Source organism: Oculina patagonica, chromosome 7, assembly GCF_052425735.1.
Source record: "Oculina patagonica isolate OP01 chromosome 7, crgOcupat, whole genome shotgun sequence".
NCBI lineage: Eukaryota > Metazoa > Cnidaria > Anthozoa > Scleractinia > Oculinidae > Oculina > Oculina patagonica.
This window is the reverse complement of record NC_135764.1, coordinates 10,295,619-10,315,521: the sequence shown is the minus strand read 5'-3', so window position 1 is coordinate 10,315,521 and position 19,903 is coordinate 10,295,619. Positions and strand designations below refer to the sequence as shown.

General features: G+C 37.8%; 2 protein-coding genes across 2 annotated transcripts in view; both read left to right on the top strand.

Moving 5' to 3' along the window:
- LOC144660696 (vascular endothelial growth factor receptor 1-like) overlaps positions 1-18,536 on the top strand; it is a 41,423-nt gene extending 22,887 nt beyond the window's left edge. Inside the window, exons 5-12 of the mRNA XM_078521402.1 lie at positions 12,796-13,083; positions 13,814-14,122; positions 15,105-15,362; positions 16,559-16,672; positions 17,135-17,153; positions 17,539-17,581; positions 18,022-18,280; positions 18,356-18,536. Of these exons, the coding sequence (XP_078377528.1) occupies positions 12,796-13,083; positions 13,814-14,122; positions 15,105-15,362; positions 16,559-16,672; positions 17,135-17,153; positions 17,539-17,581; positions 18,022-18,280; positions 18,356-18,486 (1,421 nt within the window). The 3' untranslated portion in view covers positions 18,487-18,536. The remainder of the gene's footprint in view (positions 1-12,795; positions 13,084-13,813; positions 14,123-15,104; positions 15,363-16,558; positions 16,673-17,134; positions 17,154-17,538; positions 17,582-18,021; positions 18,281-18,355) is intronic.
- Positions 18,537-18,612: 76 nt separating this feature from the next.
- Positions 18,613-19,903, top strand: part of LOC144659206 (tyrosine-protein kinase receptor Tie-1-like) — a 2,802-nt gene continuing 1,511 nt past the window's right edge. The window contains exons 1-3 of the mRNA XM_078519641.1: positions 18,613-18,669; positions 19,178-19,300; positions 19,415-19,485. Coding sequence (XP_078375767.1) covers positions 18,616-18,669; positions 19,178-19,300; positions 19,415-19,485 — 248 coding nt within the window. The 5' untranslated portion in view covers positions 18,613-18,615. The remainder of the gene's footprint in view (positions 18,670-19,177; positions 19,301-19,414; positions 19,486-19,903) is intronic.

Genomic DNA, 19,903 nt, shown 5'->3' with positions numbered 1-19,903 from the left:
TAATACAAAATCGTAAATATCTCTAAAACGAAAAAAGATTTTGCAAAAAGAAAAACGCCATTCTTCTTTATTTTGAAAATCGTTTAAAATAAACAGCAATTATTTTTTACTTCATGGCACTTTAAATTTAAAAACTCGCCCAAGTTCCCTGAGCAAACCTCTTTTCAGAAATTTCGAAATTTTCTTTAACGCCTTTCTACTTTCACAGCTTTTAAGTTGCCGCAAAACATAAATGTTGGTTTGTTGGAAAATGTAAGTTTAGATGGATTTCAACCCTGCTGCTCAAGACAGCTCACAGAGCCTTTATTCTTGTAACCATACTTTTTACTCATGGTTTTCAATACGGACACCTCCAATTAAGACAGACCTCTGGTAATGGTCCCTGCCTTTTTTCAGTCATTTTACTGTAACTAAACTCCCTATAAGACGGACACTTCTCTAAGACGGACAACGGACACTTTAAAAACGTCAACGGACACTTGAATCAGTGGGATCAAGAAGAGCCACCTAATGGAAGATCCCACTGTTAATTCCCATTATTATTATTATTATTATTATTATTATTATTATTATTCCCATTAAAATGAGGGCACAAGAGGAATTTTGATTATTGTTGAAGTTGAGATTAAAATTGACTAAGTAATACTAAAAGTCTATCCCGAAGACCTAGTTTTTTAGTTTTTTTTTTACTGAAACTTTCAATGAACATTTAAAATTCATCTTTCGTACGCCTTCACGTCTAGTTTTTATACATTGTCTTCTTGCAAAATAAACGTGTTACTTGCTAAAAACGGTGAAAATTTAATAAGCGCCCAACCTCGAATAAGTGCCCACCCTCAAGGTCCCAGGGCGCTTAATCGAATAAATGCGGTAAGTTGACTAGAAGCCGCGAACGTTTGCTTGAACAAACAACGTTATAGATTGCAACATGTATGCTATGCTCACTGTCGATTGTAATTAACAAACGAGCAAATGAGTCAGTTTTCAAATGTTATGATTTTTTTTCCAGTTTCTAGGTTTTGCTATAGTAAGCGACTTTAAACAGACGTGTATTCACTACCTGAGGCATAGCCATATTATCTCAGAATTACTGGTGTCACGTTACCTCGACTCTCTAAAAGGCGAACACCTCTCGGCGTCCGTCTTAGGAAGAGTTGACTGTTACGTATACAACGGCCTAGTTTATTTTGCCCCTGGGTGGCCGTTACAGATCAGAGAGAAAATCGTATGCAAGAATTTTTCTGAACCACTTGCGTGACCAAGGCTACGCTAGTCACGTGGTCCTAGCCGGAAAGATGAAGTGCATGAGACGGATGTAGGATTCACAAACCGTGTAATTTAGTCAGAAAAAAATACCTTGTGAAGCAACTGTTTAATCGATATCCGACAAAGACCTTGCAGTTGGCTTACCGTAAACGTCGGTGAGATGTGTTTTGTAAACTTGTTACGAATTCCGACAATCGGCTGTACTTTCCTTTTACTGCTGTTACTTCCGCGTGCAGGTTTGTATCCATAATTTTTCATCAACCCTGAAGCGCAGAACTAATATTTTAAGCTGTACAACCTACGATAATGCACGATGTTTGTGTTTCTTTATATTAAGTCTTTGTTCCGTTCCCAGTTTCTCTATTCAAGTGCGAGTACGTTATGCTTTTCCTAGCCTACGAATACATTCTCTTTCCAAGCGAAACCGAAATTGAGCCCCATCACCGGTTTACATCAGTAATGCAGACTAATCGAACCTCGCCATTCAAACAAAATTGGCGCTGTTGATGAACCTCTCATGAACTAACTGAATGTACACTGTAATATGATAATATTTTTCAAACGTCTAGAAACAGCGAGAAACGGTCCGTTGTTTTACTCTCATGAAAGGTCTAAACTGTTGCACTCTAGTGAATATCCAACGAATCAGAGTTACTTTGACATATCCACTTGCCTTTGAAGATGGAAGCAGATCAGCTTATCAAAAAAAAAGAAAATTGAAAAAAAAATTGTTCTTTTCATTGCCGTAAACTTAAGTTTCATTCAGATACATTTCGTACGTAGCATTGGATTGCTTTTTTGTGTGGACTTTAAAGTCTACACATTGTTGTGATGCAGTTTTTTCCGATTTGGGGGTCACTTTCCGTGATAACTCGGGTTAGTGCTTTCGGAAGTTTTCGACAGTGATCGGAGAATCCGAAGTTTCGGTGAGATGGGCAGCCAAGGCAGTAAACCGAGAAATTCGATAAATATCGAGTAAGTCGCACTTTATTCTTGAAGCTAGAAGCCTTTTTTGACACATCTTTCGAAGAGCGTGTGGTGGCTGAAAAATATACATCAAGGCAAAGGCAGCGGTGGCGTAGATGAAAAGTGAAATAACAATCGCGACGGCTGAAATGAGCTAAACAACTGCGGTCGTAAGTCACATTCCTTTTTTTCACACTTTTGACTCACTTTCCGCAGTGTTTGTTTTTCTGTGCGGCTTGAGCATTTTTGATTCGCATATTAAAACGAATCAAATGTCTGGTTATTTATTTATTTTAGCTTTGCTACACACAATGAATGCACAACGAGTTGTATCAAAACAAGTTCGCTAATCATGTTGTTTTACATGTCTTGGACTCCGGGACTCCATTTCTCTCAAGAAGAATATTTAACAAAAGACCGATGTCGAATTCAGAACTGAACTAAAACATTGTCATGAAAAGAATAAAAATAACATCAAACCGTAGAATATGCATGTATCCAAACCGTGCGACAAAATAATTTAATTGTCGGTTCAAATAACGTCCTTCGCCGCCTCTCAAAACACCGACTCCAAGTGAATATTTCGTGAACAGAAAAATATATTTCTCCGCCTTTCTACGCAAGCTACTAAGAAATTATTTGTGAACGCTTATTGAAACGTTCTTATTCCAAAAAGGTTAAAAAAAAAAAAAAACTCATTGAAAGAAAATAAGTTTTTCGATGAGTTGTTTACACAAGCTTTACACAAAAAGTATAAAGGGTTGTGTAAACAAGCGATGCGAGACAGTTCACGTGCTCCACGTAACATTTCTTTTTTTTTTAATGAAAATAGTATCCTATCTTGCTAGCGGTAAGGAAAGGCTTTTGGTCTAATAACTGCTGTTCTTGTAGGATTCTAGGTTTTTTTTTTCGCATGAAAAAAGGCATTTGTCGTGAACGACGTGACTAAGGGTCACACCACGCTCCTTCACATTGCGTGACATTCCAAGCGGCAATGGTAACGTGTGTTTCTTGAAGCGTAGTACATATTATAGTACACTTTGTTCTTCCAACAGTCTTGTAAAAAATAAATTGATTGATAAGTTCTTTGTTTTTTCGCCTTGTATCTCGAATTACTCGATTCGAAACTTGAAGTTGTTGACTACTACAGTAACTCATTGATTAAGGGCCTGTTTACATGGAGGTGGAGGACCCCGGGTAGGTGAGGTAACCCGCCCAGCCGTAGTCGAAAATTAGCTCGCGTTTACATGCAATCTTATCACTCCGGGGTCCCGGGGTGACCTTTTCACATAAACAAATACATTTCATTGAAGTCGCATATCGCATTTCGTTTTGTTCAATCTTTAATATTTACCGGTTGTATTTCTCTCATCTTTTGCTTTCGACTGATTACTAGTTGATTAGGCAAAGTATAACTAGTCGAAGCAGTTGTCGAAGTCATTGTTGTTTATAGTCAAAGCGTGAGACTCGATCGCTTACGCTTGATGCTTCACTTTCGCTTTTATATTTTAAATTCTTAAAGCATCTTTCGCACTGTTGTTCGACATCGGGCGGATGAAGCTATAGGAAAAGTTCGCCGGGTTTGTAGCTGTAACTGAAGCCGAAGGCAACCATATCTTGTGTAGTTTGCATTTGCCGCACTTTCAGATTAACCATGAGTCGACCCCGGGTAGCCGGGTTACCCCACCTTGAAACGTTTACATGGCAAAAAGCGACCCCGGGTAGGCGGGTTACCCGGCACAGCAGACCGGGCAACCCGGGTAGGCGGGTTACCCCACCTATCATGTAAACGCGATCGAGAAAAAATGAGAGTTTATATGGACAGGCGGGTTACCCCACCTAGGCGGGTTACCTCACCTACCTGGGGTCCCCCACCTCCATGTAAACAGGCCCTAATTCATAATGTCAACTTTTATTCAAATGAAAGTCCACACATGTTCGCATAGCGGACTCACTTTTACTGTTATTTAAAAATATCACAAGATTATCAATAGTGTTGCGTTACGTGTTATTGTCACTATTGATCATAAGCTTGATGCGACTGACTGCAAATTAGTATCGTGGCTTTTAGCTTGCCTGGCTGTTTGTGAACTTTTTTTGTGATTCCACTCGCGCTTGTTGGATATGAGATCGTAATTTTTTTTGCCAACTCATATCCAACGCGCTCGTGGAATAATTGTTAAGTATTGCTAGTATATATCGTACTACTGTTACACAGTTTATATTTCATTTACTTGCCTTTACCTGACCTAATATATTTCCCATAATTAGTAATTCATACTTTTGTAAAATAATTTGTTCATTTTCTTTCTTGGTACACAAATAATGTTAAAGAGGGTCAGTTATGACTGTTGTAACCACGTTTTGTGCCTTAATATGTTCGTTCTATTAACCCGAAGGTTTAAACTTTAACGCAAATAAACTAAATATGCGTTTATGATTTTCAACCTCGCCAATTTAGAAAGCGTTTTGAAGTTCACCTTGGAACCTTCTGATCCAAGCTTTGCTAGAAATGGAAGCAATGCCAAACTGGTATGGGACTACAGTGTGGACGACAAACAAGCAGAGCTGGCAGCTATTATCTATAGTGTCCAAGTCTCCAGGGGTACATTTAGGGACATGCTGGTACAAGTGAATGATGGTACTGTCATAGACAGTTCAACTATACCAGCTTCATCCAAAACAACGGTTGGGTCTCAGAGCATTTCATCTTAGGTAGAGGGGTCAGGCAAGGCTGCCCGATGTCCCCATACTTGTTCATAATAGCAGCTGAGATACTAGCCAATTTTATAAGAAGGGATAAAGACATAAAGGGGTTTGAAACGAATGAAGTAGAACACAAACTAAGCCAATATGCCGACGATACAACCTTAATACTCGACGGTTCTGAGGGCTCATTTCTTCGTGCAGTTGCAGTCTTGGACGGATTTCACATAATCTCTGGGCTCAAGGTGAATTACGAGAAAACAAAAGTGCTATGGGTGGGTTCAGCAAAAGAAAGAGAACCAATAAAATGTGACAAATCGGAAATTTCCTGGGTGAAAGGAAAAGTATTTGCACTTGGAATTTGGTTTGCAACAGACAGGAAGACAATGCTCCGCTGCAATTACGAGGTAAGGATCAAAAAGATAGAAAGTGTAATTGAATCATGGCAGTTTAGGAGGCTCAGTTTAATCGGAAAAATTACCATCATTAAAAGTCTCCTGGTTTCCCAACTGGTCTATATTTTAACGCCGCTAACCACCTCCGTAGAAGCATTACAAAAAGTCAATAAAATGTTTTTCGATTTTCTCTGGGATGGTAAAGGAGATAAGGTTAAAAGGATATTTATAACCAAAGATTACAAGGAGGGCGGCCTAAAAATGATTGATATAAACAAGTTCAATCAATCTCTCAAAGTCTCCTGGATCCAAAAATACCTGGATCCGACAAATGATGGGAAATGGAAATTTGTTTTCGAGGACAGTCTTAAAAAGCATGGAGGAAGGGATATTTTCACCTGCAATCTTCACAAAGACGACATCCCCACGTTAGGGGTCTGTAACCCCTTCGTCCAAGAGGTACTGGAAGCCTGGGCAGAGTTACATTTTACGGATGTCACTGACATCACTGATGTAAATGTTGGTGACCAGATCATCTGGTACAATTCTCTTATTCGAATAAACGACCGACCCGTTTTCCATAAACATTGGTTCAACCACGGAATTTGCAAAATTTCCCACTTATTGGACGAGAATGGCACCCTGCTTAGGTACGACGAGCTGAGGATTAAGTTCCCCGAGCTAAAATGGTTTGAATCATTTGCCGTTCTTTCAGCTATAAGGTCATTTATAAGGAAGCTACATAATCCTCAGACGCCAGACAATAACATTATGAAAGGAGTATCTTTAGCTGATCTTACCTCTAAGAGTAAGATCAATCATTTTGTGTATACCTCTCTTTTAAAGAGAGAAAAAATCCCACCCATTGGAAGCCAAGTAAAATGGCTGAGAGACCTTCATGTTCAGAACGACTGTGAGGTAGACTGGAAAGTAGCATACACAATTGCTTTTAATTGTACGGCGTCCACCAAATTAAGAACCTTCCATTTTAAATTCTTACATCGGAGGATTGCCACGAATGATTTTCTGCAGAGAATCAACCTTATACCTTCAAATAAATGTTGCTTCTGTGCAAAACAAACAGAGACTATCATCCATCTTTTCTTGAACTGTCCCATAACGCAATGTTTTTGGGAAGATATTAAACAATTTCTCTTTCAAAAGGGCTTTGGGACTGAGTTTGTTCTCACAGATCTCCATTTGATGGGGCTGTTAAGAATCCCGACTAACACAGCCGTTAATCTTGTGCTTCTAATTGCGAGATATCATCTTTACTCCCGGAAATTAGGCGGAGCGCCTCCTTGTTTGTCTGTTTTCTTGAGTAAGTTGAATTCCATTATTCAAATTGAAAAACAAATAGCTTTGCATAGTAATCGTTTGACCGCCTTCACAAACAAGTGGAAGATGTTTCTCTGTTAATCTCCTCTACACTTTTTTCCCTATAAATTATCTCCATGTTTTATCCGTTTGATTTATCCACCAATCTAGTTTCTGTAAACCAAGTGTTGGTTTAGTTTTTTTTCAAATGTGAAATTTATTTATAGATCCGTCTAGCCATTATGTAGTTTTTTTTTTTTTTTTTTTTTGAAAAATTTAATCTAGTCGACTGTTTCCTTTACTAAGTAGTTGCTGTAGCGTCATTGTTATTTGTATATATGCATAGTTTTTCTGCTGTTTTTTTTTTTTTTTTTCCTTTTTGCACTGTAATTGTGGCATGAGGCATTGTTAGTATCACTGAAAGCATAGCAAAAAACAAAAGAAAAAGAAAAGAAAAAAAAAAGAGAGAAATATATATGTAGATTTAAATAAGTAATAAGCAAATACAGTATTGTAAATTAGATAGTATTGTAAGTTTTGTAATGTTAATATGGTAGGTAACACCAGTATTTTATTAGGATATAAGGTATTGTCAGTATTGTTAACAATGTTTTCTTGTACTGTTAGTAACTGTAAGTAATGTAGTTAATGTTAGTATTGTAAGTAATGTTAGTTTTGTTTAAGTAATTTGTGGTATTGTAAGTATTGTTAGTATTGTAAGAAAATTTGTTGTTCTCAATAAAAAAAAAAAAAAAAAAAAAAAAGCTTCATACAAAGGAAGAGTAAGAATTGTAGGAAAAGCTACTCTTGTTATTGAAAACATAACTCATCAAGACAACACTATATTTCAGTGTAAGCTTCTTGCAAATCCTGTACTTCAAGCAGACCAAAGGAGCACAGTCCATCTTATTGTGACAGGTATGTTAAACGTCATGGCAAGAATTCAACTTGTCCAAACATTAATCTTTATTAATATTTGCTTGTTTTTTCTGAAAGCTTTATTGCCCTATGAACTTCTTTTTGACAGGAATATTCTGCGCTATGGTGATATCAACTTTTAGTTTTGCGCGCAGTATTACGAGCCCTTCTTCAGTCACAGTTTTTATAATAATATCCTGTTTTCATTTGTGATTTTTTTTCAGTGTTGTTAACTCAAGCTAAAATTTGTAGAGTATCATTGGTTGTCACTTTTACTAATTCATCTTCTTTTAAGTTCCCCTTTTCTTGAAAGAAACTTGTCATAATGATAAACAAAAGCAATTCCTATCATTCCTGTAACTCTCTTTTCTATCATCCACGGTTTTTATTACAAAAAGTAAACGGAATGTCAGCCAGTCTCATACTTGGGCAAACAACGTAACATAGCATGATAAATTTTGCATTAATTGAAAAACTCGGAAAAAATTCCGAGTTCCAGATGGGAATTTTTTCCGAGTTTTTCAGTTAATGCAAAATTTATCATGCTATATTTCTTCAGAAAAACAACGTAACAGCCTGGAAAACAGTAAGCCGGCACGCAGGCACAAACTTGACGATTACTGTAGTAAGACACCGATGGCTGGTTCAAGACGCACCAATCTCGTACCTCTTGTCTTTGCTGAATGAATAAATGAACAACGGAAGGGACGAACGAACGAACGAACGAATAATGAATGAATGAATGATTGAATGAATACAACATGCTCAGTCATATTGTAGTAAGTAATTGTAATCAGCTCGATACGAACTTCGTTTATATTGCAGTAGCACCACAGTTAATTACATCATCTGTGCAAGCAAGTTACAATGAAGGATCCACAGTCAATATCAGCTGTACAGCATCAGGGACACCAGACCCAGATGTACAATGGAACAGAAACGGAAAAGTGAAAAGTTCAGGGAAGAAAACAGCGTTTATGGCGTTCAATAATATAAGCAGAGCAGATGATGGACACTATACATGTAGGGCCAACAACTCAGCAGGTACCGATGAACATCACGTGACACTTGTGGTTCGCTGTAAGTAACACTTAATAGTTGCCAATTTATTGCATTTATATCTATTGCAAATTCAAATAAAATATTGACGTATTTTTTCCATTGTCAGCCTGGAATAATAATAACAATAACAATAATAATAATAATAATAATAATAATAATAATAATAATAATAATAATAATAATAATAATTTAGGGACTGGACTACAGGTTTGAATACAAGCAAGCTGTGCATATCTTTTTGTAATGTTCATTTATCCTTTCACACACAGATCTTACTTTCCCTTCAGTCTATAAATACAATATGTGGAATTATAAACCGTTTATTTGTGGTAATATAATAGCAAGTTGAATTGCTTTAGGTGACTCAGGGTACCCAATTTGGTGGAAATGAAATATCCAAATATCAAATATCATCACCATCTGTTGTTAGCATTATTTTTAATGTTATGTTATTTCTGTTTTTCAGACGCGCCAACAATACAACAAGCCACCGCATCAGCTGCTAAGTCATGGATTGGTCAGACAGTCAAGTTAAAGTGTGTGTCAGATGGTATTCCTACACCAACACTGACCTGGTACAAATCTAATGCAAGTCAAATAATTATAAGCAGCGTCACAGCTACACAGAACACAGTGAATGTGAAGATGGAAGTGGATCAAGATTTTGGTGATTTTAAGTGTGGGGCTGATAATGGGCTCATTCCTGCTGATTACAAGATTGTGAAAGTTCAACAGATAAGTAAGTGCTCTTTGTAGTTATTTCAAAACTGTTTTTTGTTTTGGCTGACGTTTGACAACTGGTGCGATTTCTTTTCAAAAGAAAAAGGAAGTAATCAAGTAAACGAGAACTTTTTTCCGTCTTCCGTAACACCTGTCATGTCAACTCGTATTGCTGGTTTTCACTGTCACGCAATCAAAAAATAAATTCGAAAACATACAACTACAGAAGCCATGAATTTCAAATATTATAGAAGATAAATAAATGATCGATTTCTCCAAGTCTCAGGTCTGTGCGGTGTACCGTTCACGGGTTATTTGCCGAAACTTTCCACGCAAATTTATAAAGCTTAGTATAGAGACGCCATACTTGTGTCCTTCCGAGGGACGCAAATATGGCCACCGTGATGTCAGAGAAACCATCTGAAACTCAATTTTGCTATAATAGCAACTACTTTTGGCTCATGAGCTAGTATACTTTCACATAAACAACACTTATTATATTTGAAATGTTCAATCTGCAGAAAATGGAAAGGAAAGGCCTTTTTTTAAAACAAAACAGCTTTGTCACGACATTCGGCGAGGAACTCAGCTATTCAAAATGCTCTGTTTTAAAAACGAAGGACACTACCGAGCTGGAAATCTGCAGAAATATATATTTTTAGTTCGTCTTACAGCTAGTGAGGTGTAGGGACAACGAAAATTTAGCAGGCCTAATGAATTTTGATTTCAGAATTTTATGACCTTTTATGATTTAACGGCCTGGTTACATGGCGAATTTCTAAAATCTCAGCCCGGCTTCCAAAACAAATCTTCTTAAAAACACGTCTGCGACTATATGAAGAAAGTTTCATCCCGGGCCGAATTACAGCCGGGGCTGAAAAACCTCATGTAATCGCGTTTTCAATTTTAGCCAGGGCTGAATGAAAGTGAGCTTGCGGATGCGCAGTGGTGGTTTTCAACGAAATAAAATGGTGGCCACGATAATTATTTAATTTAAAAAGTGTTCAGCACGGTATGAGATTCTTCATGTAAAAGCAACAAAATTCCAGCCCGGGCTAAAATTCGCCATATAATCGGGCCCTTAACATGAAAACCAAGAATTGTTTTTTTGAGATGTCGCCGACGATATCCAAAACTAAGTGCACTTGGCGTATCAACATTTGGTGAAATTCTCGACGCCGAGCTTCGAATCAAGCCTTTTATACAAACTGGGCTGATTTTGTTCTAAGTAAGAATATGCAGCGAAATCTACGGGCAGTGACAGTAGTAATAGCAGTGAGCTGCTGCTATTGCTACTGACATTGGACCGTTTGTAAACAAATTAAAAACTTTTCAGTTACATGTTAAAGGAGAAGTTCACTCCAGAATGGCCATTTATTTTCTTTACGCCAAAAAAAAGTTTATACAAAAACATGTTATTCACCAAAATTTCAGCTTCCAACGAGCGCTAAAACCCTACGAAATCCTTCTCTGAAGTAGCCCAAAACTCGACAACTGAACGCCGCCATCTTGGAGCTGGTAATGTATGCGTGACGTCAAAGAGCTCAGCCTGAAGCTTAGCGGGAAAATTTAAATACTTGAGACCCTTTGTTTCTTTGTAGTGGCTTTTGTTTGTCAAAATGCCTGTTTGTGCATCTCGGTGTTTCTCAAACAGAGCTCCAAAAGATACAAAATCTTTTCACCGTCTTTCAATTTCTAAAAGGAAAATTGCTCACGAATGGCTTATAAGAATAGGCAGGGACGAAAAATTCTTGCCAAACCGGTCATAAATATTTGTGCGTTCCGAAAACTATACGGAAGACTGCTTCGAAGAAGATCACAGATACAGTCTCCTGCGTAAAAATACCCACAAAGGAAATGCCAGGCGTAATACCAACCAATGTTACGATTATGTTATTTCACTTTTTACTTAATTTCAGGGAGGATTTTTAATCAACCAGAGAAACTCTCCTTGATCAAATATGAAATCGCAACTCCCAAAGTGAGCTTTATGTCATTTTTTGTAGTTTACTGACAGAGCTAGAAATATCTGAATTATTTCACTTTAGATCATAAAATTGTAGTTTTTGCTGTTGTTGTTGTTGTTGACGTCGTGGTATTCTTTTTTGATTAAACGCGGGTCCCCGATTAAACGCCGGCTTCGAATAAACGCCGAGTAAAAACTGCTAACTTTTAAATAAACACCGAGGACGTTTGATCGAGGTCCAGGCGATTATTTGCGGTCAAGCAAACAAGTAAATATATTCTCTTAAATAGCACTGCTACGACAAACTGGTACGTCCTGTTACTTTGGTAATTTTTTAAAATGTTCAAGGAAACGGGCGTAAAATAACTAGGATGGATGCTGTAAACAAAATGAAACAGCAATGTTCGCGTTCGTGTTGTCACGACTGACGCACTGTTTTTTTATAACAGTGAAGGATGACGTTTATTACCGCGGAGGACATTGGCGACATTGCAGTTTATGGACCTATTGGTTGTAATATGTTCTGTTTGTCACAAATCTTGATTGCAACATGCACGTGCCGTATGCAATACTGCAACATTGGTAACATGATCATCTTCGTAGACCCAGAAACAGATTGTCGGGCGGGATGACGAGAAAAATCGAGGGTCTCGAAGGATAGGTAATCAACCTGAAAAAAATTGCAGAAAATTGCACTTTGTTAATAAACTCGGAGCCCGATTAAACGCCGGCTTTAAATAAACGCCGGGTTAACCAGGCCAAATTTGAAAGAAACGCCGGTGTTTGGTTGAGAAAATACGGTAAGCAAAATGACTAACCTCTCTTCTTGATTCTTTCGCCTCCTTTCGCTTACATGTCGTTTAAAGGAAGTTAGAGAAGGAGATTTCTTAAAAATGGTTGGTATTGCTACCGGCTATTTCTTTCTTTTGTGGGTATTTCCAAGCAGGATACTGTATCTGTGATCTGCATCGAACCAGTCTTCCGTATAGTCTTCGGAACGTAACACACAAATATTTGTGCCGCTTTTGAGCAATTGTTCTTTTAAATATTGGAAGACGGTGAAAAGAAATACCCCTTTTTGTATTTCTTGGAGCTCTGTTTAAGCAAAATGGACCTACACAAACAGGCATTTTGACAAACAAAAGCCACTACAAAGAAACAAGGAGTTTCAAGTATTTAAATTTTCCCGCCAAACTTCAGGCTGAGCTCTTTGACGTCACGCATACATTACCAGCTCCAAGATGGCGGCGTTCAGTTGTCGAGTTTTGGGCTACTTCAGAAAAGGATTTCGTAGGGTTTAAGCGCTCGTTAGAAGCTGAAATTTTGGTGAATAACATATCTTTGTATAAACTTTCGATTGGTGTAAAGAAGATAACTGGCCATTCTGGAGTGAACTTCTCCTTTAAATAAGCCATGCACGACATATGCTTTAATTTGATTTAAAAAAAAAAACATATATTATGCACATTTTTCCCTCAGAGAAACCAGGCTCCCCGACCATCACACTATCAGACATTCAAGCCACTTCACTAAGAGTAAAATGGACTGCACCAGCTGATGATGGAGGGAGTCCTATCACAGCATACCGAGTGGTCATACTAAAGGGTGCCACTGAGATAAAGAATGAGAATGTTACTGACCCTGGTACAACAAGTCTGTCTGTTGGAGGTCTGGAGAGAGATATCAATTACACTGTCAAAGTTTTTGCCAGGAATGCTGTGTTTGAGGGACCTGCTGGAGAAGAAGCATTGAAAACTAAGTCTGAAGGTAGACAAATAAGTTGTCGAATGTTGCATATTGTTTATCTATAGGAATTGAATCGTCTTCTAACTTTCAGCACGTAATGTAGGACCTTGTGTAACAAACATTTAAAATACTATCAAGAATAAAACAGGGAAATTTGAAATTAATCTAGCCTTATGCACAAGATCAAGTTCATGATAGAAAATGTTATTTAAATACACAAGTTGTTTAGTCACAGACCCATAGTAACACCATAAATTTACGATATTTAGAGAAGGAGCCGCATCAGCCATAGGAAGGAAAACCGGAGAGCCCGGAGAAAAACCCTCGGAGCAAAGAGAGAACCAACAACCCGGGCTACATTGGTGGGATACGAGCGCTCTCACCACTGCGACACCCCTGCTCCCCATGTACAGCATGTCTTGTACGCCAAGAAAAACGAATTCATTAATTAAGCTCGCGCGTTTAGCTGCAAATCATTGAAAGCAAACACTGCCTTCATTCTACATTTAGAGAAATCAGGCCCAAACTGTCTTCGGGACGTAGGTGTAATATGACAATAAGCCGAGATTTGAAATGGCAATGCATGTCCTAACTAAACAATTTGTTTGTTTTTTTCAAGACGCTAGATTCATCAAACACGGTAACACCAAATTGTCAATTTGAATTAATGACATGGGAAGATTTTGCCAAGAGATAATTGAAACGGTTTAATAACTAGAGAGTGGTTGCCAACCATAACATTTTGTTTAAGGAGTCCCAGCTACAGCGACAATTGACGATCTGCCCAGTGAAGTAACAGATAATGCAATTACTCTGAAGTGGAATGAACCACAAGATAACGGAAAAGTAATCACACAGTACACTGTGTATCAAAGAGTAGTGACTGATGGTAAACCAGGAGAGTGGATCAAGTTAAAGACAACTACAGATGTCTCAGTTAGAGAATTGAAAGTTGAGTTGAAGCAAGGCAACGTATACGAATTTGTGGTTACTGCAACAAATGAACTTGGTGAAAGTTTAAAAGACGATGGAAAAATCAAGAGAGTCAAGGCATCAGGAGGTACTCGCGTTTTATATTGAACTGCTTTCGTACGCGTTGAAAGACCAGTAGAAAGACCAGTAGTATACTTTTTAGTTTCATTTATGTTAACACTAAAACCTAGATTCCATCTTTTGCGACATTCTTAACATTTTTTGAGTTTGCTTTGAGTAGATTGCCCAAATTTATGGCAAAAGGACTCGTCTTTTGAAAGAATTGGTCACGTGATTAACTCATTGGCGCCTGGAGATTTTTGAAAAAGGCGTATTTTTTGGACAGTTTTGACATTTTCTGGTCAGTTATGAGATAAATTTGTTCCAAACTAAACAAAACGGCATTTGCAACATAAAAGTATGTCTTTCTTTTTTTTGATCAAAGCACCGCATTTTACGTCATCGTTGGGGCATGCGCACAAAACAAAATTTTGAGATTTTTGGACGAGAAAGTGCTCTACCGCTTTTAAGCGGTAAAAGCCTTAAAAGGCTTTTCGTTTGTATATATAGTTTATCGCTCCTCTTTTTTTTTTTTTTTTTTTTTTTTTTTTTTTTTTACCTTTTTGCTGCAGTTGTTGGCCTTACACTTGCTTTCCGAGAAAATCGTCTCACTCGGATCTTGTATCATTGGATAGATCTTTTCCTCCTGCAGAGTTTGTGTATAAGTGACGTCTTTTTTGGTCAAAGATGATGACGTCAGAGGTGGAACAAAGAGCAACGTTCGTCACGGCCGGTTTTGCTGGCACAGGCGCTCATGGGTTAACTCGCATGTTTGACCGTACATTTAACAATCTGATTACATGTGACCGGTCCTAAATGCTTACGGTTCGAGATTGGAGCGGATTAATTAAGTCTGTTTTCTCGGGACCGTTTCTTTAATAAGCGTCTGTTCACGCGGGACCGGTCCGGTAACCGATCCCCAATCGAACTTTTTATAACGGTTGGCCTTGACTGACCAAAACATATAAGTCCTGAAGTCTTTATATTTCCTTTGTCTTTTTTGCATATAGTGCCACCAACAATAACCAAGAAAAGCAAAAATAAAGTCACTGTTATCGAAGGGAACGTACTTTACTTGGCGTGTGAAGCTGAAGGCTATCCCGCACCCCTTTTTACATGGAGAAAGAATGGAAAGATGCTTCAAAGCAGCGTCAATAAAACCGACCTCATTATTGACGACACCAGTGAAGAAGACACCGGAAGTTATGAATGTAAAGCCGTTAACCCTGCAGGAGCTGTAAGTTACACGGTGGAGGTAACAATCAAAGGTATAGTAACTTAAGTACGAATAAATAAATTGCTCTCTAACAAGACGCCTTAAGGTAGTTTTCACACAATATGCAGGAGGACTGTCCATTTAAACCTGGCTTAAATGCCAGATTTCCTGTAAGTCAGCAGTATTTAGGGCGTCCAAACGTGTAATGCAGTAACAATTTATATAAGGGTATAGCTTTGCATCGATTTACTAATTATGATACTAATGTATTTCTATTGATGAAGAAGACAACTCATTTAACTATGACGAAGTGGAAATAGGTATTATTTTTAAAAGAAGAAATTCTTTAACCTATTTTATTCTCCTAAATTGCCATTCTGAGCTTTTCAAATAATTAACCATCAGTCACTCCGGGACTTAGCAAATCGAGGCACTTGACTCGGTAAAAATGTCCAATTTATTATTATTTTTTCAGGTTTTTGTAAGAACCTATGCACAAGTGCACAAGCGCATAAGATCATAGATACATGGATTCTGCGCTATAGCAATAATAAAGTTATGTTATGTTTAACCCTCGGACGTACAAGGGGGTGGGGGTGGATGCCACCCCCCCCCCCATAAGGTTTTTTCCAAATGTTGAGAAAACGATTTTCTCTACAGTACTGAAACTTTCAGTAGCTGTTCATTCATCCTTTGCCAAAATTTTGATATGTCAACCATGTGTCCATGATATTTGACGTTTCCATGGCAACGTCATAAATACAGGCAGGTCTTGCAAAAAATCGTCATTTTTAGCATTTTTTTTTCCAGTTTTTTTAAACAGAATTGCACGATTTGTTTATTTTAACATTCCATAAGCATTCTGACTTGATTCTGCATCAATTTCCGTTATTTTGTGACTTTCTAAGAAAATGTTGAAATTCAAGATGGCGGATCCAAGATAGCGGCTCTAATGACGTCACGTGACGTCATATGACGTCACAGCCAATTAAAATTATGCCATCTTGTAGAGTAAGCTACGGGCTTTCTTCTGAGAGCAAAATAATTTCGCTACGCCTTAATATTACGAAAACTCCGGGGAGGGGTTCCATCCACCCCCCCCCCCCCCCCCCCTTGTACGATGGTGGGGGTATGAGTTTGCTTGTACGTCCGAAGGTTAAGTGTTTTTTTCTGACATTGCCTCGGTAAGAAGAATTTTCGTCCGGTAACGGCGCTGCATCTTAATTATATTTGTATTAAACATTTCAGGTTCGTCGTGTAACGAGACAATTCTTCACATTGTTTATGCCATTGTCATCGTTCTGTTATTGATTGTTATTCTTATTCTGAGTATCGTCCTCCGGAGAATGCGCAGCCGTACGGGTAAGTAACAATTGGATGCAGATATGATATACCATCCCTTCGCAGTGACATCAAGGCTCATTTAGCAGGTTAGCTGGCTAGTAGACTTACAGCTACTAGCCAACTGACCTGAGCGCAAGATGGTACATGTTCGCGCAACGATATGTAAAAGACAAGTGCTTTATTTAGCAGTAAGTGAGTATTGGCCCAGTTCCCTGTTATGAAATGTTTAAATTCATCATCATCATCATCATCATCATCATCATCATCATCATCATCATCATCATTATCATCATCATCATCATCATAAGAAGAAGAAGAATAAAAAAAGAAGAAGACGTCCGCATCTAGAGTTCATTAGCTGAAAGAAGACACTCGAAGAAGTTTCAGAGAATTCCAATTTAGATTTACAGTTCTATTGTGAATATACTCGCAACTACACTAATGAGAAATTGCTGACAAGTATTTTTTTTCTCATTGCAGGGATCCCAAAAACAAATCGGTGAGCAAAACTTGAGGGCTAAATTATGAAGAGTTAATCTTCTTTTTATATGTATTGAAAGCTAAGAAAGAAAGGCCACGGAAGAACACCGAGAATTGCTTACCTTAAGACTAATCGGGTCCTATCGAATGAATGTAAGAAATAAGAATGTCTTCGAAAGGAACCTTAAACTGAACTGATTGGAAATATAGAAAGTAAGTTTGTGATGTAAGTATTTTTGTTGCCGGTTTCTGACTCGTGGTAACAAATAAGGCTTTAAAAAGCTATTCTCCCGCTCATGTTTTACTTAACGAATCTACAGTCTCTCGTACGTCCTATAGCTATTAAGGCTATTGGCCAGTACATGTGAAAATAACACTTGTGAATACATGCCGCTTTATTTCAGTACCAATATATGTGCGGGATGCGGCGGAGAGCTTGTTGTGTTGGTAAGTAAAGTTAAAAAGCACGCACAGAATGTAATTTTACTGTAGAAAATATATGCTAATGCAATAGCAAACCTTGCCTAATGCATGGTGCAGTGTTGAATAGTTTGGGTTACATAATAATAATAATAATAATAATAATAATAATAATAATAATAATAATAATAATAATAATAATAATAATAATAATAATAATAATAATAATAATAATAATAATAATAATAATTAAATATGAGGAATCTCATTAATGATACTTCCTAAACTGAAAACGGAAGAAAGTTTAGTCACTTCTTGTTTAACTTTGAAAGAAACAAAAACTTTAAAATTATTTGGTCTGCAAAAGAAGAAAAAGAACAAAGATAGGTGTAAAATAAACATACATATTGTCAATGCTTATAGTACGTCAATCACCCAATGAATTAAAGCTTGTCATCTTTCACTAGAATACCATCGCTACGGAAACCGACAAACAGTCCCCCAGAAAGGTACCGTCTGGTGACTCCGGCAAGACCTACGCACTTCCAAGCAGCGGGAATTACATGCCCCTTCATCCTTCCGCACGACGCTGGGAAATTAATCGGGAGCAGGTCAAGATCATTAAAGTTATTGGCAAAGGAGCTTTCGGTGAGGTTGCCAAGGCAACAGGGTGGAACATAAGTGGTAACGAAGAATACACAACGGTTGCTGTCAAAATGTTGAAAGGTGCGAATAGGAATTCAGATTAGTCGAGACAGTAGGAATGCAGGAATACCATCTGTAATGTTTTTTGTTTTATAGCGAATGCCCCGGATTCAGACAGAAAGGACCTGTTGGCAGAAGTTGAGTTGATGAAGAAACTGAAACCTCATCCTCATGTGATCAAGTTGTTGGCATGTGTCACTGAGACTGGTAAAGAACATATTGAATAAATAATATCACATGTATCCATTAATACAATAATCAGAACCAGTTGATGAAGGAAGTGAAACCAAACCCACGTGTAATCAAGCTGATGGAATGTGTTACTGAAAAGCACATATAAAAGCACAGAACAGTTAATGAGGTTCGCTTGGCAAATTGCCGATGGAATGTTTTATTTGTCTTCGAAAAAGGTTTGGTTGCTTTGTCCTTATTGTTTATCATATCAACTGTTTTACTCCAAAAATGCTTTTTCCTATTTTGTAAAAGTCAAATGTGGTACTCCCGTAAGCAATTTCTGGGTAGGTTAAGTCTTTGTTTTAGCCTATAATTTATATAGTGGCCCATCAGGCCGGAGCTTATCCCGGTTTCCGTAGCATGAAGAAATTTCTACTCCTCCACGGATGGGATGCTAGTCCATCGCAGGGTTACCCCCAGCAGTAAACTCGCCGGTTCCCATTCATACACCTGGGTGGAGACACTATGAGAGTAATGTGTTTTGCCCAAGAACACAATGCAGTGCCCCGGCCAGTCGGCTGGAACCCGGACCGCTTGATCCGGAGTTCAGCGCACCAGCCATTAGCTATAGTCCATCGCCCCTCTCCAACTTCCTATGAAAACAGTGGCAAAAAATGGTGGTACACTGTGTTGTCTGTCTGTCCAGATAATACAAATGCATAAGGATATTTAATTTTCCTACAGATAATCCATCGTGACTTGGCGGCCAGAAATGTTCTTGTTGGTGAAGGAGAGAAGTGTAAGGTGACAGATTTTGGGATGGCGAGGAATGTTCACCAGGATGATATTTACACCAGACAAAGTCGGGTGAGAATTGTCCGATGCAATCACAGTCTCATTGTTTCTCGTCCACAAAATGTAAAAAAAAAAAAAACATTTTCTCTATTGTTTCCATTAACCTTTCAGTTTGTTTTTTAAAAGGGTCGTCTGCCTGTCAAGTGGACTGCTTATGAAGCTTTGTTATATGGAACATACACAACTCAGAGCGACGTGTAAGTGTCAATTAATATCTGATTTTTTGAAAGGTCGTCTGTGTTTTTTTTTTCTATTTCGTAATGAAAAGTCCTAAAAACCAAATTTAACTGAGCTGATTTACTTAAAAAAGCGTGGTTATTTAAAAATGGGACTTTCCCATTGCTGGTATTTGAAATGTTGTTTTGCAGGGGTACTTTCCTTACAAAACCTTTATTTCAATTTTTTATGCACATTGTCAAATCACATACACCTAATTGCAATAATGTTGTCATAGAAAAAAGAAAAAAAGAAAAAGTCAAATAGGAATAAATTAAGCGCATGCATGAAATTTATTCGTACAAATGCGAATAAATCAATTGTGAACTCAAAGTGTGCAGCTAAACCTCGTGAGTTTGTTGTAAATACTACCAATTATGAAACTACGCTAATTAATTC